Raw genomic sequence first — 25532 nt, forward strand, 5'->3', positions numbered from 1 at the left:
GGGGGGGCACCAAGGGGAAGCATGCTTGGTCCTATGGCTTTTGGTTCTAAGGGGTGGACAGACATAATAAGGGGCTCTGGTTGAGTAGGGAGACAGCTGGTGGTTAGAAAGATAGCTTTTACTCAACAAGCAATGCAAGATAGCTCATTGATAAAAATGCCAACAAAAGGGAAAAAAGGGGCAGAGATCTGGACGCATGCCAGAGCAACCAGCTATAGCAGCGTGTGTGAGCAGGTGAAGAGTGATGCAGTGTGGGATGCTTGGAGAACTGACACACAACATTTGGTGTTTACACATGAAAGTGAAGTTCACAGAATTTGACTCTCCAGGTACACTTTTAAACTGCTTCAGATAAATTCAAAACAATTTAACAGGTTTGTATGCCTGATGACTTCAGGTTTAAATGGCATTTAAACCATTCTAAGCACTATGTATTCCCATGCTCTTGGCAGTATTGGACTGATACTGTAGCTGTGATGCTACAAGAATTATGTAAGAGGCAAGGACTGTTGTGGGTGATATCCTTTACTGGATCAATCTGTGCCCTTGGTAGTCTTTCAGTACCCTACCCTACAAGACTCGGAGCGGGGGGGCAGCAAAGGCACCAGTCGCAGGGCTCAAGTGCCTATATACTAATGCTAGGAGCATGGGGAACAAGCAGGATGAACTAGCGCTCCTGCTTGCACTAAACACCTATGACTTAGTGGGGCTAACAGAGACCTGGTGGGATTCATCCCATGACTGGGCGGTACATATTGGAGGGCTATAGATTGTATAGAAAGGACAGGTCAGGGAAGAAAGGGGGGGGGTTGCACTTTATGTCAGTGAGCAGTATACATCAACCCTCATCAAGACAGAATCCGAGGTTGAGGAAGTAGAAGGATTGTGGGTTAGGCTACATGGGGGGCAAGGAGAAAGGGATTTGGTGGTAGGGGTCTGCTACAGACCCCCACACCAAGGGGAAGAAATAGATGCGGGGCTCCTGAGGCAACTCTCAGAGACCATAAAAGCTAAAGAGGCGGTAGTCATGGGGGACCTAAACTACCCGGACATCTGCTGGGAGACGCAGACAGCAAGGTCCCATCGCTCACGCAGGTTTCTAACCTGTGTACAGGACCTCCACCTGACACAGGAGGTGCATGGTCCCACTAGGGGGAATGCCATACTGGATCTGGTATTGGCAACAGGGGATGACATGATAGGGGACCTCCAGATCGGTAGCCATTTGGGAGACAGTGATCACCTTATAATAGAATTCAACATAAGACGGCGAGTGGGTAAGGTAACTAGTAGGGTGAAAGTGCTAGACTTCAGGAAAGCTGATCTCAATGCACTCAGGCGATTAGTCAAGGAAGCACTGCAGAGTAGGAGTTTTGAAGGGATGGGAGCCCAAGAAGGGTGGCTGTGCCTAAAGGAAACGATCCTTCGGGCACAAAGCAAGACGATCCCCGAGCGAGGCAAAAGAGGGAAAGGGGCCAGGAGGCTTCCATGGCTGACCAGAGAAATCCAGGGCAGCCTAAGGGCCAAAAGGGGAGCACATAAAAAGTGGAAACAGGGTGAGATCACTAAAGATGAATATACCTCCTCTGCTCGTGCTTGTAGGGAGGCAGTTAGGCAGGCCAAAGCTACCATGGAGCTGAGGATGGCAACCCAAGTAAAGGACAACAAGAAATTGTTTTTTAGATATATTGGGAGTAAAAGGAAGGCCCAGGGAGGAATAGGACCGCTGCTAAATGGGCAGAAACAATTGGTGACAGACAGGGGGGACAAGGCTGAACTCCTCAACGAGTTCTTTGCCTCAGTGTTCCTAAGTGAGGGGCACGACAAGGCTCTCACTGGGGTTGTAGAGAGGCAGCAGCAAGGCGCCAGACTTCCATACATAGATCCTGAGGTGGTGCAGAGTCACTTGGAAGAACTGGATGCCTTTAAGTCAGCAGGCCCGGATGGGCTCCATCCGAGGGTGCTGAAGGCACTGGCCGACATCATTGCAGAGCCACTGGCAGGAATATTCGAATGCTCGTGGCGCACGGGCCAAGTCCCGGAGGACTGGAAAAGGGCTAACGTGGTCCCCATTTTCAAAAAGGGGAGGAAGGAGGACCCGGGCAACTATAGGCCAGTCAGTCTCACCTCCATCCTTGGTAAAGTCTTTGAAAAAATTATCAAGGCTCACATTTGTGAGAGCCCGGCAGGGCAAATTATGCTGAGGGGAAACCAGCATGGGTTTGTGGCGGGCAGATCGTGCCTGACCAACCTAGTCTCTTTCTATGACCAGGTTACGAAACGCCTGGACACAGGAAGAGGAGTGGATGTCGTATACTTAGACTTCAGGAAGGCCTTCGATACAGTATCCCACCCCATACTGGTGAACAAGTTAAGAGGCTGTGATGTGGATGACTGCACAGTCCGGTGGGTGGCGAATTGGCTAGAGGGTCGCACCCAAAGAGTCGTGGTGGATGGGTCGGTCTCGACCTGGAAGGGTGTGGGCAGTGGGGTCCCACAGGGTTCGGTCCTTGGACAGATACTCTTTAATGTCTTCATCAGCGACTTGGACAGAGTACATTTCACTCCCTCGTCCAAGTTTGCAGATGACACAAAGCTATGGGGAGAAGTGGGCACGCCGGAGGGCAGGGAACAGCTGCAAGCAGACCTGGATAGGTTGCACAAGTGGGCAGAAAACAACAGGATGCAGTTCAACAAGGAGAAATGCAAAGTGCTGCACCTAGGGAGGAAAAATGTCCAGCACACCTACAGCCTAGGGAATGACCTGCTGGGTGGCACGGAGGTGGAAAGGGATCTTGGAGTCCTAGTGGACTCCAAGATGAACATGAGCCGGCAGTGTGATGAAGCCATCAGAAAAGCCAATGGCACTTTATCGTGCATCAGCAGATGCATGACAAATAGGTCCAGGGAGGTGATACTTCCCCTCTATAGGGCGTTGGTCAGACCGCAGTTGGAGTACTGCGTGCAATTCTGGGCGCCACACTTCAAGAAGGATGCGGATAACCTGGAGAGGGTACAGCGAAGGGCAACTCGTATGGTCAAGGGCCTGCAGACCAAGCCCTACGAGGAGAGACTAGAGAAACTGGACCTTTTCAGCCTCCGCAAGAGAAGGTTGAGAGGCGAACTTGTGGCTGCCTATAAGTTCATCACGGGGGCACAGAAGGGAATAGGTGAGGATTTATTCACCAAGGCGCCCCCGGGGGTTACAAGAAACAATGGCCACAAGCTAGCAGAGAGCAGATTTAGACTAGACATTAGGAAGAACTTCTTCACAGTTCGAGTGGCCAAGGTCTGGAACGGGCTCCCAAGGGAGGTGGTGCTCTCCCCTACCCCGGGGGTCTTCAAGAGGAGGTTAGACGAGTATCTAGCTGGGGTCATCTAGACCCAGCACTCTTTCCTGCTTATGCAGGGGGTCAGACTTGATGATCTATTGAGGTCCCTTCCGACCCTAACATCTATGAATCTATGAATCTATAAGAACTACATAAGCCTCTATAGATATCTCTCTGAGAAATAGCTTCAAGAGGGGTTTCCTCACTTTTGGGGGTTTTTGGGACATAGTATATATAGGCTAGGAACAGGTATTCAAATAGCTTGAGGCAGAATCCATCTAGGTTGCACAGTTTTCTGTAAGCAGATTAGTTTAGACGGTAGCGAACAGAGCACACATTCACCCTTTGAAGATCAGGTTTCACCATTTTTAAATCAGTCTGTGTGCGCCAAACTTCTGTTCTGTTACACGTATAGACTGGTTTTGTATGCCGAACTTGTATTCTGTTGCAGGTATAGACTGGTTTCCGATTACTTGTACCAGTGAAAGTGTAGTGTCTGTACCTGGCCTCAGAGTACAAGGGTTATTTATTTGTTTACTAAATCAGAAGAAGCGTTCAGTTCTTATCAATGATGGGAATATCTGTAGAAAGGAGAGTATCTTAATCCTGAAAATTTCAAATGCATTGTATGGGGGGGAGGGGCTATTCTTACAGTCTTCTTCCTGCTTACTTTTTGTCCTACCTTTTTTTTTTTGCCATCAGTCTTACAAATTGGAATGCAAGTTTAACTAGGACACCAAATACAACTAACAGATAAGGATGGGAATGACTGCAACAGATATAGACATTGTAGGGTTTTCAGGTTACAGCTCCAGGTAGTAAGGAAGAACTGCTAAGTTCACTAGTTGTGACTGCTCTGCCCTTTATGTTCTTTGCTATGGGGCGCACTGGAGGGCATGCAGGTAGAAGCCCTGATAGACACTACTATTTGAAAATAATTCAATATTTCATGCATACCAAAGTGGCTTACATATGGACGACCATTTGAAGAATTACTGTGCTGCACTGCAATACAAGAGACTACATTTGTGACAAAAGGGCGATCATATAAGATTATTCATATAAGTTTATATTACTATAACGCAACTCCCCATGAGTAGATAACATACACAACCAATTTTTGAGATACTTCTGTCTGAACAGAAGCAGCTAATTTAAGGGGGAAAGGGGTGTTTTAATTAAAAACAGTTTGCCTAGGCCCATAAAGGAAAATCTATGAAGCATTTAAAAGTTTCAGTAATTAAAATAACAGCAATTCAAAGTTTGGGCACAGTATTCAAGCACTTCTGTATCTGTTTGACTAAATGACAGACCTATATTACCTTTCACTAATGTCTATCCATAAGTACTGGAAAACTGCCATTTTCATGCATATAATACTATTCACCATTTACTCTGACAGCACAACTTGAATCCTTTTACTGAGACTCTCAACTTCATCTATATAAAGTCATTTTACTTAGATCTATGCAATTTTATGGCAGCATTATTATTTAAAATAACATGGCTTACCATCAACACTGTTGGATATTTATTTTATGCTTGCAAAATCAGAAAGAGTTAAAGGGTGTAATTTTATCTGTGCATTGTCTCATACACACAAATTCTCCAAAGTAAAGACTAGTTTTGAGACCACACATTACTGTTAGTTATCCTTTATAGGCCTTAGGAATTATATTAGTGACATAGTAATGTTCTTTTCCAGAGAGAGTATTTTATATATCTTTTTCTTTGTGACACTGCTGAAAGGGGACTATAAATTTTACTGCATTTTCCTGTAGTTACTTAAAGGAACAGACCAATTTTTTTTTTTTTTAATTGTGAAGAGTTTGTGGGTACCCACATTTCAGAATACCCAATTTCAGGCACTGATTTTCAGAATGTGGGTGGTCAGCATGTTCTGAAAAGGAAGGCTTATTTTAACGAATTCCTGGCAGAAGAATATCAAATTAATGCCTTCCAAATAATGATCTTTCTTGCTAAAAGTACCACACAGATTATCTAAAAGACAAGGTAATTATTTCCTAATGAAACATTTTTTCTGACCAAACATTATAAATGCTTTGGACACAGGTGAAACATTTTAGAAATTAAGAAAAAAAATGTTTTTTTATAAAAAGTGTAAAAGCAAGAGTCTTCGATAAATCAAACAAACCAGAAAACCACAATACAAACTTTCTGACCTAATTTTAGGATTTTGCTGTGACTTTGCAAAACACTCACTAGCACTGTCAAACGTAACTTTAAATAATCCTTAGCTCTATCACACAAAATGATCTGAGACATGGAACCATTCTTTAGACTGTTTCCCCTCTCATCTGTTTCTTTCTATATTCCTTTCTTTCAAACTCAGAGGACCTGTTAGCAAGCTATATTCAGTCTGTACTTAAAATCCAATTGGTCAAGGTTTCTTCAGTTTTTAGTATAATCTTCTGCACAACTGATAGCAGGTTGTCAAAAAACCTTTTAAGGGAGAAATCCATATTGATGGTAAGGTATAATGCTTCAAAAACTGTTAAGTACAAAGACAATTTGCTGGAGAGAGCTCTTTCTCTTTCCAACAGAAAATCAGAACTGCAATTATATATTGCATACTAACAGACTAATTTGGACTGAATACTCCAATTAGTTATTTCCATTGGCTTATTCCACAAAGCAAAATTTAACCTGGTAATACTCTAGCTATATTATAGGAGTGAATAAGATGCTGAAACAATGTACAATCTAGGGAAAAGCATTCTTTGCTTATTCCATATTTTCATACTTCAATTTCCTTCCAATTAGTGTAATTAGCATTTATACAATTGTGTGAAAGAAGATGCAAATTGTTCTTTTAACTGTGCATTAATTCTTAACATGAGAGATAAATGATAAAAATGAAATATCTCATTATCCAGTGAGTGACACTGAGAAAACACAGAAGAATCTTTTCTTCAAGAAGCTCACAATATAAATTAGACTTCACAACTGCAATTATTTTAGACACAACAATGGTTTTAGACGATGTTCCAGGTCACAGTGGCTGCGTCTAGACAAGTGTGGCTGTGAGGTATGTGGCACCGCAGACATGTCTGCTTCGCCACATACCACACATACAGCTGTTCTCCGCACTGCAAGGTAGCAGCACGGGCAGTGGGGGGTGACCCCTGAAGATCCTGGGGTCAAAACACCTGCAAATAAATAAATAAATAAATAAATAATTTTAAAAAGCAGAGCAGCGCACACAGGGCAGCGTGTGTTTCCCTAAACTGGAGACTGGCTGGCCGGAGCCACAGTCCGGCTGCTGGCCAGGCTTCGAGCAGCAGAATTGCCACTGCTGCATCTCCAGGAGGCCACCAGGACCCCAGGTAAGGCTGCTGAGTCCAGTGCTGGCCCCAGCTTCTCCTACCCCACCCAGGGTAACCCAGAGGGCACATGGCACAGGCGTTGCCCGGGGACAGGTAGCAGTGGCACAAGGCATACCTCTGCTTCTTCTTCCCGGGGAAAAAAAATGTCCACACTCATATGGATGCAGCCAATGCGTGCATCTACACATTCAGCTTACTGCAGACTAAACTAATTAGCTCCCCAGTAAAGCATCATAGTCTACATGTGCACTGGTATTAGCGCACAGTAAATTAACTTTGCCATACGATTGTACCGTCATCAGAGGCAGTACTATCTTACAACCGAGCCATTAAGTGGGATCAAACGCACCTGTAGACTGTAACCGCCACTTGCAAATTGCACCTGGCCAGGGCAGCCAGCTGAGGGCCAGACCCTCCTGCCAGCTCCTGCCAGCCCCCCAACACCACCACCCATAGCCTCAGGCTGTCCCTCTGTTCCCCCTGCCAGCCCAGGGATGCTCCACCTTGGCTCAAATTGCTGCTGTCCTGGATGCAAATGTAGACACTGAGCCTGGGAGCAGCGTACACTGGCTCAAACAGCTCTGGAGTTTATTGTGTTGTGTTAATTGCATGTGTAAATGCAGCCAGTATCATAGATTTCCCCATTCTTCTCCCACTATTTTATCTTATTTTATTTTTCCAATCAATTATGTAAGTTCTGGGGGACTAAACAAAATAAGATGTTCCCAGCTTCTGTCTAAGAGAAGATGAATAATTATTCCTGCTGGAATTCATTTCAAGAGCCCTGTGGGTTTTCTTAAATTACTTTACACAAATAATTATATAGATTTTCAAGCAAAATGTACAGAACCATACTGAGTTTAATTTTTCTAGATTTGAGGTTTCTGTTTTTAGGCATCCAAAGACTGCCCATCCATTACTGGAGGATACAGGAAAACAGTCATTCTGGCAGTGAACTGGAGGACAGTCAAGGCAGCAGAATCGACAATAGAGAAAAAGCTGAAAGAATTGACTAAGCATTCAATTGAAAGGCATAATAAGGCAGTACCATTAGAAAGTGAAGAAAACACAGAGTAACCAATAAAAGGGAGCTGTCTGCATAAATACGATGTAAAATGTCAATAAAATTTAGATAAGAAACATCGTGCTACCTGACAAAAGAATGTATTTCTTCAGGATACCTGGAACTAGAGAGGGGAAATACTGCTATACATTCTCACTAACTGAATGGCAGGTATACTTTTAAACATATTTTAAAAGGACAGACAATTTGAAAATAACGTATCTGGAAGGGGTGTGTGAAACGGGCCACTTTCGATTGAGATTTGGATATGGCCCAAATTGGAAGCAGTGATTCGATTTGTTGATTCGGCTCACCGTCCCTGATTTAATTCGGCCAAATCCGAATCTGAAGATTCAATGCTGATTTGGAGAATCAATGATTAGGACACAGACACAGCTTTAAATGTTTTTTCTATGCATCTTGAGGTACTAGGCACGGCTCATGAATGCTGCAATGGTGGGGCAGATGGAACATCCCACAGGAGCAAGGGGGGGGGGGGGGGCCAGGTGCTCAGCAGTGAACCTGGAAGTGGACCAGAAGTACCCAGACCCAGAAGGCACTAGTCACTGAGCCAGGTGGGTGCAGGAAGTCCCCCAGCGCGCGCTCCCCGGTGGACACGGAAGTGGACCGGAAGTGCTTCTGGACCACTTCCGGGTCTGCTGCTGAGCGCGCTGGGGAGCCCCCCATGCTCCTGAGGGACCCTCCATCCTCCCCAGCATGGCAGCATTCACAAGCTGCCTGCTACCTTGAGGTATGTAGAAAAAACATTTAAAGCTGTGTCTATGTCCGAATCGCTGAATCTTTCCGAATCAATTTGGAGAGATTAAAGGGTCCTCTAAATTAATTCGGATTCAAGGATTTGGCCACTGAATTGGGCGAAATCTCTGCCGAATCAAACGAGGGACCGAAGCTTTGCACAGCCCTAGTATCTGGTACCTTTACTGTAGTTACACTGCAAATTTCTATAACTGAAGTGCTTACAGGAAGAAAAGTACACTTGTTTTCTCTTTTCCCCTGTATTTTGCAACACATTGTATGATACATTATTCCTCTATACCAGGGGTGTCCAAATTCTGGGCAAGCAGAAGCCAAAGCACCAGGGGGCCACATATAACAGGAATATCCCCTTGGTGCCCCCCCCCCCCCGCCACTATGCAGGCAGCCCAGTGACCCACCCTTCTACTGTGCACACAGTGTGGGCAGTCTAGTTCCCCCCCCCCCCCCGCATAAGCAGCCCAGTGCCACCCCCCTCTCAGCCACACATACTGCCCACCTACAGTGTGGCATGCACAGCTCTGCTCCTTCTTTGCCACTCATGCAGCTCAAGCACTCCAAACCCCTCCCAGCCACTGAAACAGAGGGAGTGATGGCTGGGAGGGGGTTGAACACCATTCATTAACCCTTCAGGGGCCACATGAAGCACGTGGGCCAGCAGTTGAATATCCCTGCTCTGTACAATGAGTTATATATTTTGGGTCTTGCTGAAATGACCAGAATAAACACCAACAGGAGAAAAAAATATTTAAAGAATAGAACATGGAATACCCTCAGATTTGCAACATGTTTCACACAAGCATCCACTTCATCCTCACCCACAACAACTCTTACTTGCAACAGTCATCACTTTCTCCAAACCAGGGGCACAGTTATGGGCACAAAGATGCTTTCTCAGTATGCCAACCTCTTCATGAGGCACCTGAAGGAAAAGTTTCTAAAAAACTGCACTCTATACCGAATACCTACAGATCACCATATCTATATGTCCACAACACCAGCAATCGTCCCAAGCACATCAAAAAGTTCTCAGTCACCTACAGTCAGGCTCTCAAATAGCACTACATCTAACCAGAGAACACTCATAATGCCCACCTGGCCCCACTAAAATATGCCTTTATACAGCAAGGACACTCCAGGGCTAGGGACAGACATTCAAAAAGCCCAAGCCTGAATTGATTCAATTTTTGCAGGTTAGTCTACAGTCCTGAGCTTGGGGGGGGGGGGGGGGGGGGGGGGGGGGGGGGGAAATATGACCAGGCCCTGGCAGGTCACTATGATTAGGGAGAGGTTTAAACCCACACCCTGGCCTGCACAGTCCACAGCTGGGGTGTGCCTGAAAAGGGGAGAGAGGAAGCAGCCCTCACCAGGCTTTTCCCAGCTCATTGCTCAAGGGGCAGGGAGTGTTGCTAGCCTAGGGGTGGGCAATTATTTTGGGCGGAGGGCCGCTTACTGAGTTTTGGCAAGCCATCGAGGGCCACATGATGATAGCTAGGGGAAAATAAATATTAATTTTCTAAATTTTTTAGGGGCCCTGTGGGTCGGATAGCGTGGCCTGGTGGGCCACATCTGGCCCCTGGGCTGCATTCTGCCCGCCCCTGTGCTAGCCCCTGGCTAGCACACTGAGGCAAGGAGAGGTGGGGGGAGGGAGAACTGCGTGTGTGGACTAAATGCATCTGTTGATGATACTGAGCTTTTCAAATCTCCCTCTCCCTATTCTTCATACTGTCTGCAGCAAACTGACAGGTACTGCATTCATTGCAAACCAGGCATTTCTCACACCTCTCTCTGTCCCCTGTTGAACATTGTCAGATTGCTGCCTTTGATGCAAGCAAGCCCGCAGCCAGCAGGTAGTTTATCAGAACACAAAGCTTCTCAGCCCATCAAGCTGTACAAAAGAAAACAAAATCTCTCTTATTAGTTTCAAGCTCTGCTTATCCATAGGGTGCATTTACAAGCCACTGGCTTCCAGGCCTAAACAAACACTGTTCTGTCTGCTTTTGTTCCAATGAAATTGGAGAAATGCACACAGACACCTCTCAGCATTAGCTAGCATGGGGGGAGGGGGCTTGGCCAGATGCCAGCTGGATCCCTGCTTGAGCGGCAAACAGTGAGGGGAGTGGGGCAGGGGGAAGTGTGACAAATACTGCAGTCCCCCACTTCGTTTTCAGTCAGCTGGAGCTCTGCCTAGGGAGGAGAGGGGCAGGGCCAGCCCTGTTTTCTAAAGCAGACAGCACAGCATAGCCCAGGGCTAAAAAGCATGCTGGGGGACTCTGATTTAACTTATACCAAGAAGGGGTCTTGGACAGAAGTTCCATAAACCGGTTTGACCCAAATCAGTTAAGTCTGATACTACATTCAACCAGGTTTCTCTAAAACCAGTTTTGGCCATTTTGAAACTGGTTTATGTGCACAGAATTTTTGTTCTGTTACAGGTTTAAACCAGTTTCTGATCACTTAAACCAGCGTATGTGTCACTTCTATCCCTAGCTCAGTAGATAAAAAACAGCACATTTGAAAAAGCTATCCAAATACCACACAGTAACCTGTGACAATACAAAAAGAAAGCCCCTCTGGGATCACCCACCCCTGGTGATCACTTACCACCTCACACTGGAACCAATCAAAAGAGTCATTAAACAACTACAGCCTATACTTGCCAAAAATCAGAACTTGAGAGAAATATTCCCAGCCCCTCAGCCCCGGGCAACCCCCTAACCTTGCCCAATTCATCAGAAGCAAACTCCCCACTTTCCAACAGACATCAAGTGGAAAAAAGCCTTGCTTTGGCAAGAAGTGCTTAACCTGTCAACACATCTCCACTGCAACTACAATCAACACCCCCTGTAACAAGCTATTAGAATCCATGGGCACCTGTACACATGCAGCAAGGCTGCTCCAACATGCTGTAATCAGCGCATTGGAGCAGACTCAATTAATTGAGTCTGCTGGAGCTTGATAATTACCACACTCCAGCAGACTCCAGCATCATGCACATCAGCATCCCTGCACTGAAAAATGGCAGTGAGGGTGCCTGAACTAAAGCATGCTTATGAGCTTTAGTTAAAGTGGGCCTGCTGCCATTTTTCAGCATGGGGATGCTGATACACCTGATGCTCCAGGTGCTTTAATTAGAGCAGCTCTCACTGTGGGGATTCTCCTGCTAGGATCAAAGCCAGAGGTTCCTGGCTAAAGGGTCTTGCCCTTCCACTCAGGGTCAGACTGATCACCGTATTTAGAGTCAGGAAGGAATTTTACCCCAGGGCCAGACTGGTATGGACTACACGGGTTCTTGCCTTTCTCTGTAGCAGGGGCATAGCCCTCTACCTAGGATCTCTTGAGCGTATATTGACAACATTTTATAGAGGCAGGACAATGGCAGGGTAGCCATTTGCTGTGGCAGGAGCATGCAAACAATAGTAGGCCAGGCAGTCACAGGTAACCAATGGGCTGTGCGGCACAGCCCTTGATTCACACCCTGCTGCATAGAGCTATGTGCACTGTTAACCCAGGCCCCCATTATCACGCCACAGCCTCAAACCTGGAACCTCACCCTGGCCAACACTGCCTCTCATCTCAGTCTGCCTCTCTATGGCTGATCACCTAGATTGGTCATGGCTGGACTGAAACCTCTAGCAAAACCTTACCCTCTGCCCACTCCCTGTCACCAGAGTGGCGGGCTAGGGTCACTTGACCCTCTGGTTTGCCCATACAAACCCCTGAGTTAGAACAGGAAGTGTCTGGGCATTCTCTGCTTGAACTCCTAGCTTCTCAGCTCAGCTTGCTACTCAACCCCCACTTGCAAACATCTCCTGGCTTCTTGAATCAGCTGGTTCCTAGACCCCGCTCTTAGATTGACCTCCTGGCTTTCTGACCCACTTTGTTCTCAGATTCTACTCGCCTATCCTGACCCTAGTCAGTACCTTAATCTCCGAGTAGCCCCAGACCTAGTCTCCCACATCCTGGCATGAATCCCTACTTAATTTGCTGGCCATCCCTCCAAACTCTCTGGCCCACCAGTAGGTTGCTGGCCAGATGGAGTGGCTCCATGGCCTAGATAAAGTCCATGGACCATATGTTAGAAACCCCTTTCATTAGGCAAATTATTCTATATCCTTTTTCATACATAATAAAGAAGTTAACAAATTACTTCTTTTATATTGGATTCTGATTTTTTTTCTGTTGTCTATACAGGGTTCCCTAGATTTCTGCTGTACGTGCAATCCTGGAGAACAGCACAAATCGAATTCACATAAAGAAAACCCACTTTACAATGTAACAAATAGGGACAGATTCCCATGGTGGTGAGGGAAGAAGGGAGGGAGGCTGGAACTAGGGAAGGAGCTGGGGTAGGGGTGCCACTCCCTGGGCTGCACAAGGCAGCAAACAGAGGAACAGAGCAGCACTCACCCTGGCCCCGGCTACAGCGGCCCCGGGAGCAGCCAGCACCAGCAGCTGGGCTGCACCATGCTCCACCTGTCCCCACTCACCTCTGCTCCTGGGCTGCACCATGCCCTGGTGCAGGCAGCTAATGTCAGGGTGAGTGCTACACCCCACACCGCCCAGGGCTCCACTTGTCCACACTCACTCCAGCCCATGTTGGAGTGGCCCTGGGAGCAGCTGACACCAGCTGCCTGCACCACAGCATGGCGCAGCCCAGGAGTGAGCCCAGGCATAGGAGAAGCACGGTGTAGCCCATCAGCTGCAGGCTGATTGTACACTCCAGGGACTGCTGCAGCTGGGGCAAGTGGGGCCACAGCCCTTTCCCCTCCCCCCCACAAAACTTACCTGCTTGGGTGGGGGGTCATCTATGCTGATCGCATAAGTGAAAATTTACCTCGCATATAATAAATTATGGGTCTAAATATTCTCATTGCATAAGAGCAAATTTGCATATAAAGAACCTGCATAAAATCGTGGGAAACCTGTACAGTAACTCACAACTGTTAAAGAAACTTGAGTTTTCCTCAACACAAAAATATAAAGTAAAGCAGAGAGAAAAGTAGATCTTTATTCTTATTTCTAAATATTCTGTTGCATCAATAATACTAAAAGCTTTTGTTTCACATGAGTATATCACTTTTAAAGCCTTTGATATTAACAGTAAAAATCAAACCCAAGCATAGATATTTTAGATTAAGGCATGTCTCCCGTTTCAGCTACTCTGACTACATTTCTGAACCCTACAACACTGTCTGTAACATAAGTCATCTAAAATGAAATCTCACCCCCTACATCAGTATAATAGCAATCTGAGAGAAGAAGAAAGAAGAAAAAAAAAAATCAAGCAAAATCTCAGAGTTTCTGTGGTACCTGATGGTATATTTAGGGCACTTTATACAGAGTAAATGTAACTGGAGGGACAGATGGGAATGAAAGAAAAATTACTTTTAAAAAAAGTGGACACAGCATAAATCAATGTAACATTTCATTAGGAGAGTCTGATAAGTCAATGACCATTAAACCAAGATATCCCTTTAACGTGTCTATATTTGTCTACCTTCATTACATGCCACATGTGGATTATTTTAAATTTATGTAACTGCAATGACTCAGGATGTAATTTATTTAAATAAAGATGTGCTTGATAAGATGTCACCTTGCAGAAGTTTTCAGCTTTGAAATTTAACAAAAGCCTAGCATTCTGCAGGAAAAAAACAGCCATTTTTCATTGTTATTACAGTCAACTAACTAATAAAGCCAGTCAACTAACTGATAAATCAACAGTCTATCAAACTATTTTCCTAGATTTTAGGGTCCATCCATTTGCTATTTAAATAACAATCAAGAAATAAAGCTTAGCAAAAAAATTCAAGGAGTCATTGCTAAAACATCACTTCTTGTTTTCGTAATTTTGTTTAATCTATAAGTATGACATTATCTTTTGTCAAAAGTGGGCAATGTGTGTCAAGTAGGGCTGTGCGAAATTTCGGCTGCCATTTCATTTCGTTTCAGCTTCGGGCATTTTGGCAACTCCCTGCATGTTTCATCCAAATCAGGCAAGAAATGACAAAGTTATAGGCAGTTTTGTGATCCCCCATATAACCTATGGCCAAAACACCGAAACAGCGTTGAAATTCCAAAACTGTTTTGGCTGAAATGAGATGGGACAAAGAGCTGAAACACCAAAATAAATCACTGTCCCTCCGAATCCGAACTGAAACAAAACAGCCACTTCACACAGCCCTATGAAACAATGAAACAAAACACTGTCCTCCAAAACGCCAAATCTGAAACCGAAATGAAACAGCCGTTTTGTACGGTCCTAGCATCAAGGTTGCAGTAGGTACAAATCAGAAGAGGTGTTTCTTTCTTTCATAGATGCTAGAGTTGGAAGGAACCTCAACAGATCGTTGAGTCTGACCCCCTGCCTAGGCAGGAAAGAGTGCTGGAGTCAGATGACCCCAGCCAGATGCCTATCCAGCCTTCTCTTAAAGACCCCTTAAAGAACACCACCTCCCTTGGGAGCCCATTCCAAATTTTGGCCATCCTTACCCTGAAGAAGTTTTTCCTTATATTTAGCCTAAATCTGCTCTCTGTCAATTTGTGACCATTGTTCCTTGTTACCCCAAGAGGCGCCCTGGTGAACACAGCATCTCTGATCCCTTTCTGCGTTCCCCTAGTGAATTTGTAGGCGGCCACAAGACCACCTCTCGGCCTTCTCCTGCGGAGGCTGAAGAGGTCTAGGTCTCAGTCTCTCCTCATAGGGCTTGTCCTGTAAGCCCCTGACCATATAAACGGCTCTCCTCTGGAACCTCTCAAGTGTATCAACATCCTTCTTGAAGTACAGCACTCAAAACTGGATGCCATACTCCAACTGCAGTCTGACTAATGCTACATTGAGGGGAAGTATCACCTCCTTGGATCTATCTGTCATGCATCTGCTGATGCATGACAAAGTGTAGTTAGCTTGTTTGTTTGTTTATTTATTTATTAACAGGGAAAATTCTTCACTTTTTTAGCCAGTAAGAGAAAGCATAGGTGCTACCATGGGGAAATAAATCAGCTTACACTGCCCTGCTCAACAGCAAAACCTATATTTGCATATTAAGAACATAGTGGGTGCATCTGCATGTGCACTATACTGTGGAGTTAAGTAGCTCTGTAAAGCATCACCATCTACACATGTGCCAGTATTAGGGCACAGTAAACAAATTAAGTCCACCATAGGATACTGTTGGGGACAGTACTATCTTACAGCAGAGTATTTTACTGTGCCAAATTGCACGTATAAATGTTGACTGAGGGTGTAAATTGCACCTGGTTGGCCCAACCAGCAGGGGGCCTGCTCCACTCTGGTTCAAACTGCTGCTGTTCTGGGAGTATATGTAGACGCTACACCCAGGAGCAATTGACTCTGGCGTGAACTGCTGCAGAGTTTATTGCGTTGCATTAACTGCATGTGTAGATGTACCCAATATAAATATTTTAACTTATAATATATAAAACTTCAAATTATTTCATTCAAAATTAGTACTACTAGGGGTGTACCAATAGAGACTTTTTGGGCTAGTACCGATAGCCAATTTTTAATCAGCCACGTCAGCTGATACCAATCTGATTCCAGTATGCAGCCCTGCAGCATGGAGAGCAGCATCCAGCTGGTAAGTCTGTTGCGGGGGGGGCAGACTGAGGCCTGCATGGCGAGGGAGAAAGCGGGGCTGAGGCAGGTGCTGTCCAGCTGGGGTGGGGCAGGGAATGGGACAGAGCTGTGGCTCACCCGGGGGGCACAAGGAGTGGGGGGTGGCTCCCTCTGCTTCACACATCCCCCTTCCCCCACAACAGACTGACCAGCTGGACCCAGCTGCTCTCCATGCTGCCTGGCTGTGCTCTTGGCCGCCTGTGTGACGTGCTGTGCTGTGGCTGCGCACATGAACCAGGCATTTAAATCAGCCACATTATCAGCCATATCAGACAAAAAAAGCTGCTTGCCGATACTCTCAATTTTCCTCATATCTGTGCTGAACTGATATAAGACCGATGTATCGATGCACCTTTAAATATTACACAAATATTTGCAAGAGGAAAGGAAAGAGTACATTGCTATTTTCTTGGTAGAAAACATCATTCATTTGCATCATAATAACTTTGCAAAGGAGCTACCACCTTGATATACATTTTAATTATTATTCATAATTATCTTATCTGCTTGTCTGTAAAATCATAAGCTACTATGAAACTAATTTTGTTGTGCAACCAAAGGCAAGTGCATGTTGTAAATCTCAGAAACTTTATATTATTATTACTATTTTAATGTCTTGTTTGTTTATAAGAAGCCCTATATTTGAATGGATTATCGCTACTGCTCTAAGATTTTAATCTTGTATATAAAAGCTTTTTTATATATATATAAAAATGTAATATATAAAACACACATACAAGTTAAGGAGAGTCCAAAGGTGGGCAACAAAAATCATCAAGGGCTTAGAAGGCAAGTCATATGAAAAGAAGCTGAAAGAGCTAGGCATGTGCAGCTTGTAGAAAAGGCACATAAGAGGGGATATGTCCCACCCACCCACACCTTAGCCCCACATGCCAGAAATCTATTTTTATTATGTTCATAAATGTAATGTTAAAAACAGCAAAGTAATCAACAGTTAGACTACACTACCAAAGATCAATAGGTCAGCACTCCTAAATAATAATTCATTCCTACCCAAATTAAAGGATACTGCAAATAAAAAATTAGCGCACAGTCTGCAACCAACCTCATCCCATCTGCTTTCTCATGTGGTATCCCCACCTCCTAAAAACAACCAGTGGGTGGCCTCACATCAGATGAGCCCAATTTCAAGAACCAATGCAGATCAAAACTCTAGGTATCTTTGCAAGAGGATACATATAGTAATATGTAGGGCTTTAAAGGCTTCAATAAAACAGCAGATTGAGTGACCACTCGCAGCAGATAAGCTGCCAGTGTATTTAAGCACTAACATTATGGGCTCCCAATGTTACCGCAGTCTTAATATATGCACATTTTTTTATTAATTTCATCTTACAAATGGTCCCATGCACAGCCCCTTAAATAAAGCAGATTATAGCACATTAATTTCAAGGAGACAAGGGCTTAAATAAGTGTAACAGCAACAAACTGGCACACTTGAGTTAATAAAGACAGATGAACAGACTTACTCTACTATACTACATCCACAATTTGACCATTCAGCAGCAGCCAAAGGTCTGTAGAAAACCTTACATGCAGCACTATTTTGCACAGAATGGGCACATGCTATTAAGCAACTATTCATTTCTTCTGGCAACTTCCTCCAGATTGCTGCTATCCTTTTGTGTTCTCCCAATTTTTTCTCCAAAATAGGTCTCACCCAACCCCAATCTCAAAGAGCAATCTATTCCAGTTGTGTTAGAAAGACTGGCTACAAGAGAAAAACAACTGGATTTAAGTTCATCCAGATATACAGAAATTGTTGCCTTTCATGTCACTCTTTGGTCAGACGTGACTTGCTCTTGGTGAATCGATGCTGGCTGCTCCTGATAACCTTGCCTGCACACACTGAACCTACAGATACACAGAACTCTATGAAACCCCACAGAGAAGCACCCGAAATCACTCTGGGGCTTCCCAGATGCTTCAAACAAGCTTTGCGAAGGCTGTTACACCTACGTCGGTAGTCATGACAAATGCATCTCATTATCAAGCACATCAAAGGCAGCAGGCAGCTCTAAAAATTCCAACAAGGACATATTGTCCTCATACATTTCAAAAATCATCAACTACTATATTTATTGGTAGTAAAAGTACTGGTATTGACCAGAAATCAGGAAACCTGAAGACAGTGGTTGCTGTACCAACACCTGTTCAATCTTGCCCCAACTGGGGACATCAGCAATGCTAATTTATCATTTGAAGTAAGTTCTTGACACTGTACTCTTAAGAATGCCTGACATCTTCCCTATAGTTGCATTCAGGTACTTGAAGATTGCTGTCAAATCCCCCCGAGCCTTCTCTTCTTCAGACTACATAACCCTAGTTCTTTCAGTCTGTCCCCACCCACAGTCTTGTCTCCCAAGCCCCTAATCATTTTGGTCACTCTCCACTGCATTCTTTCAATCTGTGCACATCCTTCTTGAAATGTGGGGTCCAAAATTGGACAAAGTACTCCAGATGAGGCCTCACTAGTGCTAAATAGAGCAGAAGAATCGCATACTTTGACTTTCAAGTAGCACTCTTACTAATACAACCCAGTATGCTATTGCCTTTTTCATTTCCTTTGGTTTGTTTGGGGTTTTTTTGGCAACAAGAGCACACTGTCTCATATTCAGTTTATGGTCCACTGTAATCTCCAGGTCATTCTCTGCAGCATTACAGTCCAGCCAATCATTCTTCAGTTGGTATTTGTGCATGTAATTATTTCATTTCCAGGTGCATTTCTCTTCATTGATTGCAGACCACATCCAGCTCATTCAGAATCCTAGCCCTGCCCTTCAGAGTGTCTGCCCAACTTGGTGTCACCTGCAAATTTGCTCAGCATATATTCAATCCCATCCTCCAAATCATTAATGAAAATGTTGAACAGTATCAGACCCAGGACAGATCCCTGGGGAACCCCACTTGATACCTACTCCCAACCAAACATTGAGCCACTACTGATTACTCATTGAGCATGATGATCCAAACAGTTATGTATCCACCTTGCAGTACTTTCGTCTAGTCCATATTTCCTTAACTTGTTAAAAAATGTTGTGGGAGACGGTGTCAAAAGCATTGCTCAATTCAAGGTTCATCACACCCACTGCTCTCCCTTCATCCACAGAACCTGCCACCTTATCATAGAAGGAAATCAAGTTGGTCAGGCACGACTTGCTTTTCATGTAACTGTCTTAAAGATGAGAACTATATTTACCCTTTTCCATTCATCTGGGACCTCACCCAACCTCCACAAGTTCTCACAGAGGATAACTAATGGCTCTGAAATTGTACCAGCCAAGTTCTTCAGTATCCTAGGGCTGGATCCAGATGTACAGGCACTTGTAGTCTGTGGCACTGCAAACCTCTTTGCAGTGCCACAAACTGCGCGAGTTGCACATTACTCAGTGCGCAGAGCTGCTAATTTTCAGTGCTGGGGCAAAATTTCCTACCAGGATTTCCTAGTAGAAAAACAAAAAACCAACCTGGAAAAAAGCAGCACAAACCACACCAAAGTGGCCAGTGCTGGGATAAACACAGAGCTGGGGGAGCAGTCATCTCCACATGCTGTTCTCCCATCTCCGCATGCTGTGGAGCCCACGTGCTGAGGCACTCTGCACCCCAGCCAGCTGCTTCCTCCCTGGCTGGGGCACAGGGTGCCTCAAGATGGGGGAGCAGGCAACCTTGGGCTGGTTGCTCCCCTGTCTCCAATGCAGAGCCCCCACACACTGCAGCACATGGAGCCTCCAAGCTGAGGCACATGGAGCCAGGGGAGCAGCCAGCCCAAGGTTGCCTACTCCTCTGTCTTGAGGCACACTGCACCCCAGCCAGGCAGGGAGCAGCTGTCTGGGGCACAGGGTGCCTCAGCATGGGATTGCTAGCTCCTGCTAAAGCACCCTGTGCCCCAGCCACCAACCCCCTGCAGCACGTGGAGCAGCGAAGCAATGTGCCACGCTGTAAAGCACGGGCAGGGACATGCACTGAGGCACAAAGTAGTGGCACATTTGTGCTGCTGCAAGGGCATGGCCCTGCTTGTGCGGACCCGGCCTAGGCTGCATCCCATCTGGTCCTGCTAACTTGAAAGCATCTAGCTTCTCTGAGTAATCCCCAACCCATTTGACTATAAGCTCTTTCGCTCTTATCTTATTTTTGCTGACAACTGAACTGGTAGCTGCCGTCTAATTCGCCTAATCAGGAGGGCATGCTGAAGATATCAGTCTTCACATTCATATGTGGTAGCTACCCTCCTAATTTTCTCCTTGTATGCCAGTGTGATACTCTTCCATCCTACTATAGCCAAGGCTCCACTTTTTGGAGGATTCCTTTTTGAGTTTCAGCTCATTGAAGAGACATCTCTCTAACCAGGAAGGTCTACTGCTGCATTTCCCATTCTCCAGTTGCATCAGGACAACTTGCTCCTGCACCCTTAAAGAGGCTTCCTCATAATACAGCCAGCTTTCCTGGTCTCCTTACCCCTCAGATTTGCTTCCCAGGGGACTCTGCACACCAGTGTCATGTGTTTCTTAAAGTCTGCCTTTCTGAATTCCATTCTCCTTATTCTGCTGCTCTCCTTTCTTCCTCCTCTTAGGATCTTGAACTCTTATCATTTCATGGCCACTGAGCGTGTCCACATGTTCATGAATGCATCTTAAATGCTGTGCATTTAGTTTAGTACTTCCTTAATAAAGTACTAACTACGTATGCATACCTAAAGCACAGTAGCACCAGCGCACGGTTATTTACTGATGCTTACTGCACATTGGCCTAATAACACTGCACAGTAGGCTATTAGCATGGTTTTTGCTGTGACACTACCGCACAGTGTTATTAAGTTAATGTGCAGTAAGCATGTTGTGTATATGTGCCCAAGTGTCACCTAAGTTAACTTCCACTTTCACGTACTCAACCATTTCTTCCCTTGCACTTAATGAAATTAGTTAGTCATGGGACTACAGAAAAGGTCCACTCGGGGATTAGAAATTCACTTAAGGACAGAAAACAAAGAGTAAGTATAAATGGTCAGTTTTCAGGAAGGAAATTAGAAAAACATCAGGGTCCCCAAGAGATCTGTGCTGGGACAAGCACTGTTTAACTTATTCAAAAATGGTCTGGAAAAGGAGGCGAGTGGTGAAGGAACAATCTGTGGACCAAACCCAACATGCAGGGCCAGCTTGGTGCGTGGTCTCGACCCCACACGCCAGATTGGACCCTGGCTGCAGTCCTGGCCCCAGGCACCAGATCAGGCCTCATGCCAGATTGCACTTGCATTCCTAGCCTTACATGCAAGCCTCATGTAACTTAGTTCATAGGGCTTGTAAATTTGACATTGAGGGAGCAGTGGCAGTGTGAATTGCCTCCACTCCCGCGCATCAAGTTTCTGGATCCATGGAGAGCACCACAGGTCAAATGACATGCATCCCTGAGCCATATCTGGTCCATGGACCAAAGGTTGAACACTGATACTATAAACAAGCTATTTAAATAGGTTCCATGCCACTTGTTTCAAAACATGAATATGAATTAAAGTTACTCAGGTTACCTGAAGTGTATACTTCTGTATTTCATCCAAAACAAATTCCACTTCTTTTGATGTTGTTAATGAGGCAAGATTCCCACTTAAATTGTAACAATAAAGTTTGGCATTGTCATAGCTTTCACGACTAGAATTTATGCGGAGGCAGGCATCTCCAATGTGACTCCATCCTTCCCCGCACAGATGAGCTAGGACAGAATTTGCATTATTAAATACAATTATGTAAAAGAAAATAAGAGAAATGCATATCGGCATTTTTTCTCCAAGCCACAGCAAGCATAACTCTATTTTACTTTTTATCATAATTCATGTATGCAATCTCATCAAACTTTAAAAAAAAACCCAACACACTTTTTAACTTGCTTTGAAAATGTCAGTTGATGTAAAATAATATATTTTCTTGTTAACAGACAAAGTAACTAGTATTACAACAAGGTATATTCTCAGTTACAGCCTATTAATTTCCCTTGGTCATTTGTAATTTAGAAATGCTTAAAGGCCCCTCCAGACATGCAGATAAAGACACACTGAGATCTGATGCATGATCCACACAGTTGTGCTTCTTGCCATGCCACATGGTCAATAGCAGGAGGCATGCTTGTGGGATTGCGCATCAGATCCCATCATGACTTATTGCCAGTGCAGGGGGAGCCTGGGATCATGATGCTGGGCTCCTCCTGCATCAGTAAATAGCAAGTTGATAGGGGTGCCCCAGGTGTCCCCACAGCAGAGAGTCCTGTCAGCGGACATGGGTTCCCAGCTATGGCCTCCCAGCAATGGGGACGCCTGGGACACCCCCGTGGCTGTGAGCCCACATCAGCTGACAGGACTCCCAGCCATAGGGATGCCTGGGGTGGCCTTACGGCTGGGAGCCTGCATCAGCTCTGGGCTCCCAGCTGCAAGGCCCCATGGGGCACCCCCAATGCTGGGATCCCCATAATCTGATGTGCTCCCCAGGCTGGGAGCCCCAATCAGCTGATGAAGCTCCCAGCTGCTTGGGTGTCTCTGGCCACATGTTCAGTTAGTGGCATGACATAAATGAACCAAAGTTATTCCACTTTTTTGGTGGAAGAACTTGGTAGCATCTTCCTCCTTTTATCACACAATTAATTAACTGAATGTGTGGCTGGGTCACGACTTCAGATAAGATTAACTGGTCAATTATGTTTTAAGCATAATGTCTGCCAGGGGCCTTAAATATAGCTAGGTGCCAGGGGGATAGATACTTCAAGAAAACAAAGCAGATTAGATCTTACCTAAATCCTACTTAAAAATATGAGGGCAAAGTTATGAGAGCCATAACATACAAACGTGAATTTTCTGTTTTGTTATATTTCATCTAATTATAATAATCACTTTAAACCAGCATGACTGCTAAACACATGGGGCATTTATACATATACATTTGTTTGCTCCAACGTGCTGGAGATCTGGTGTGTTGGAACAGACTCAATTAATCAAGTCTGCGGAGCATGCAACCTGACGCACCTGGCGCTGCATCACATACATTTGTATAAACAGAGATGGCAGCAGTGCACTTTTGGACTAAAACACCTTCAATGTGTTTTAGTTCACAAGCACACTCCTGCCGTTTTCTCAGCGCTGATGTGCATTTTGCCGTTTATACAAATGTATGTGCTGCAGTGCCAGGTGCTTTTAAAAGTGCCCAGCGCTGAGGCGCAAGCACGTGTGCAAATATCCATAATACCAAGAGTCTTGAAGACAAATTTCTGATAACTTAAAAAAGCAGTGCATTACGTTCTTAATCTTATCATTAATATATGTTGAGTGTTAGTCACATGCAGATAAGTATTAAAGATAAGCAAATAATCCATAGCAATCGATGTAATTTTTTTAGTCTCTTCACTGTGTTCACAAACATTTCATGATTTTCTAAAAATGTATTCATTAATTTAAATTATTTACTGAATGGTTTCTGCAAAAATAATTGCCTGTAGATTACTTAGTAGCGTGTCTAGTATTAGAAAATTGTGTTCATTAGCTTTGTCTGAACACATTGGACACTAAGACATTGTTTCTGTTCCCCGAGTAGATCTGCATAATGCTTAGAATTTAAATTACAGCATAAATACTTGGGTTTAGAAGGCCTAAATTTGTTCTCTGGGGATGTACTATATTAGCATCTTCACTTCACTGTCTTCACAAAATTCTTGTGAGTGAATTCAATGACCAAATTGTCCCTGGAAAGCAGATGTTAGGGCACATCTACACAGAAAAATGACTGCATCCTAGAGAGACATACCCACATTTGTTTTAATCTAATTAATATGATAACAGCAGCAGTGAAGACACTGGGTGCATCTACATGTGCTGTTAAGGTGACACAAACTCCGGAACAGTTTGTGCCAGAGTTTGGAGCTGCTCTAACTAAAGTACCTCCCCCCTACCCTCCCGGAGCATGTGTAAAAATGCCCTATGTGGCCAAGTCTTCTCTTGCAGCTACTTGTGCAAGCCAAACTAAAAGTATCACAAGTATGCTAAATCTGTAGTTCATCCATACCTAGCAACTGTTGTGCAAACTCAGCTGTAGCAGGAATAAATAATATCAAAAGAAACCTGATTTTTATTTCTGTGTAAATATTCATGGAAAATGATTTGGGGGATTTCCCCCAGCTCTAAAGGCTGAAACATGGTAACAGAACAAGGCTGGATGCAGTCACCCCAGGTGTAAATGCATGCATGGTCAGTAGGTGGTGGGCAGTCAAAAGTGGCTGTATGAAATTCAAGGCTTTTTCTCTTCTATTGTGCATTGCTGGCCATAAAAACTGGCCTATGTCCTAGCACTGGGCTGTCTAAGTAGCAGACTGCATCTGGCACCTTAGGGGTTCCACTGCAGCCCCCAGGCTTTAAGCCAAGATGCAACTCCCCCCTGCTGCTGCTGGCCAGGGCTCCAGGCTCCTGCTCCCTGCCCAGCTTCCTCTGCTCCTCCCCACCCCTGAAGGAGCCTGAAGCCAGGGACCTTTGGGGAACCCAGGGACCTGGTGTGTGGCCATGTGTGTGTGGGGAGGGGGGGGGAAGGAAGGGGCTGGCAGGAGTGTCCTGCACAGCATGGTAGCAGCCCACATGGCACAGTGTGTGGCCGGAGAGGCCATGTGACCCACAGCCACTCAGAAGTGGGATAGCCCTGCCCTACCCCAAAAGACTGTTCTGCTTGAGCCGGCCTTCAACTCTGTGGGTCATTTTTAGCCCAGTTTTAAAGCCAATAATAAAAAGCAGACTTCAAATATCAAAGCTTGTACCTGGTAAGGCCTGGCATTCTTGCTGCCGCGGATCCCACTGGCAGTTCAGATTCAGAGAACAACTTTTACAGCTTGTCAACTTGTTACAGATCTGTTCATTTCTCACATGACATTTGGTGTAGTTTTTGACCGACTATAAAAACAAAACAGACAGAGAGCATATTACTTGTTAAATTGTTAAGAGGTCAGGATCAAAGTACCCATGTATTTCACTCCAACAGTTACAGACGGATAATCCAGGAAACCTGCCAAATGAAATCTGAAATACTAGCCAAAATCTAGGGTGTTTGACTGACTGGATAAGCAAAATTAAAGGACTTTACCACTTCACCTGAATTCAGCAAGGCAAGGAAAATAGGAACTAGATCCAAGAGAGCACAATATGTAAAAGAGGAACAAACCTTCAGCATTGTTATGAATTTCAGGAATTTTCTTGTTTTAGAAACTAACTTGTAGGTAAGATACAAAGTTTAAGAGTTAAACGACCTAGAGGTTACCATCTGGGTAGGAATTAACAAAAGCCAAAATAAAAGAACTTCTTCTCCTTAAGGGAATAAGTGAATAAGAAAAGCAAGTCA

The 25532-nt window shown here is 44.8% G+C and overlaps 1 protein-coding gene across 6 annotated transcripts in view; it reads right to left on the reverse strand.

Moving 5' to 3' along the window:
• The window catches only part of ATRNL1 (attractin like 1), a 1033288-nt gene that overhangs the window by 722162 nt on the left and 285594 nt on the right, over positions 1-25532 (reverse strand). For 5 of the 6 annotated variants that reach the window (XM_019485923.2, XM_059730100.1, XM_059730101.1 and 2 more), the window contains exons 14-15: positions 24955-25087; positions 21701-21882 (exon numbers count right to left, since the gene is read on the reverse strand). In XM_019485923.2, the coding sequence (XP_019341468.1) occupies positions 21701-21882; positions 24955-25087 (315 nt within the window). Of the gene's footprint in view, positions 1-5483; positions 6503-21700; positions 21883-24954; positions 25088-25532 lie in introns of those variants that run through there. The other variant, XM_059730103.1, reaches the window with a different exon arrangement.

The sequence above is a fragment of the Alligator mississippiensis genome, chromosome 6 (genome assembly GCF_030867095.1).
Source record: "Alligator mississippiensis isolate rAllMis1 chromosome 6, rAllMis1, whole genome shotgun sequence".
Classification (NCBI taxonomy): domain Eukaryota; kingdom Metazoa; phylum Chordata; order Crocodylia; family Alligatoridae; genus Alligator; species Alligator mississippiensis.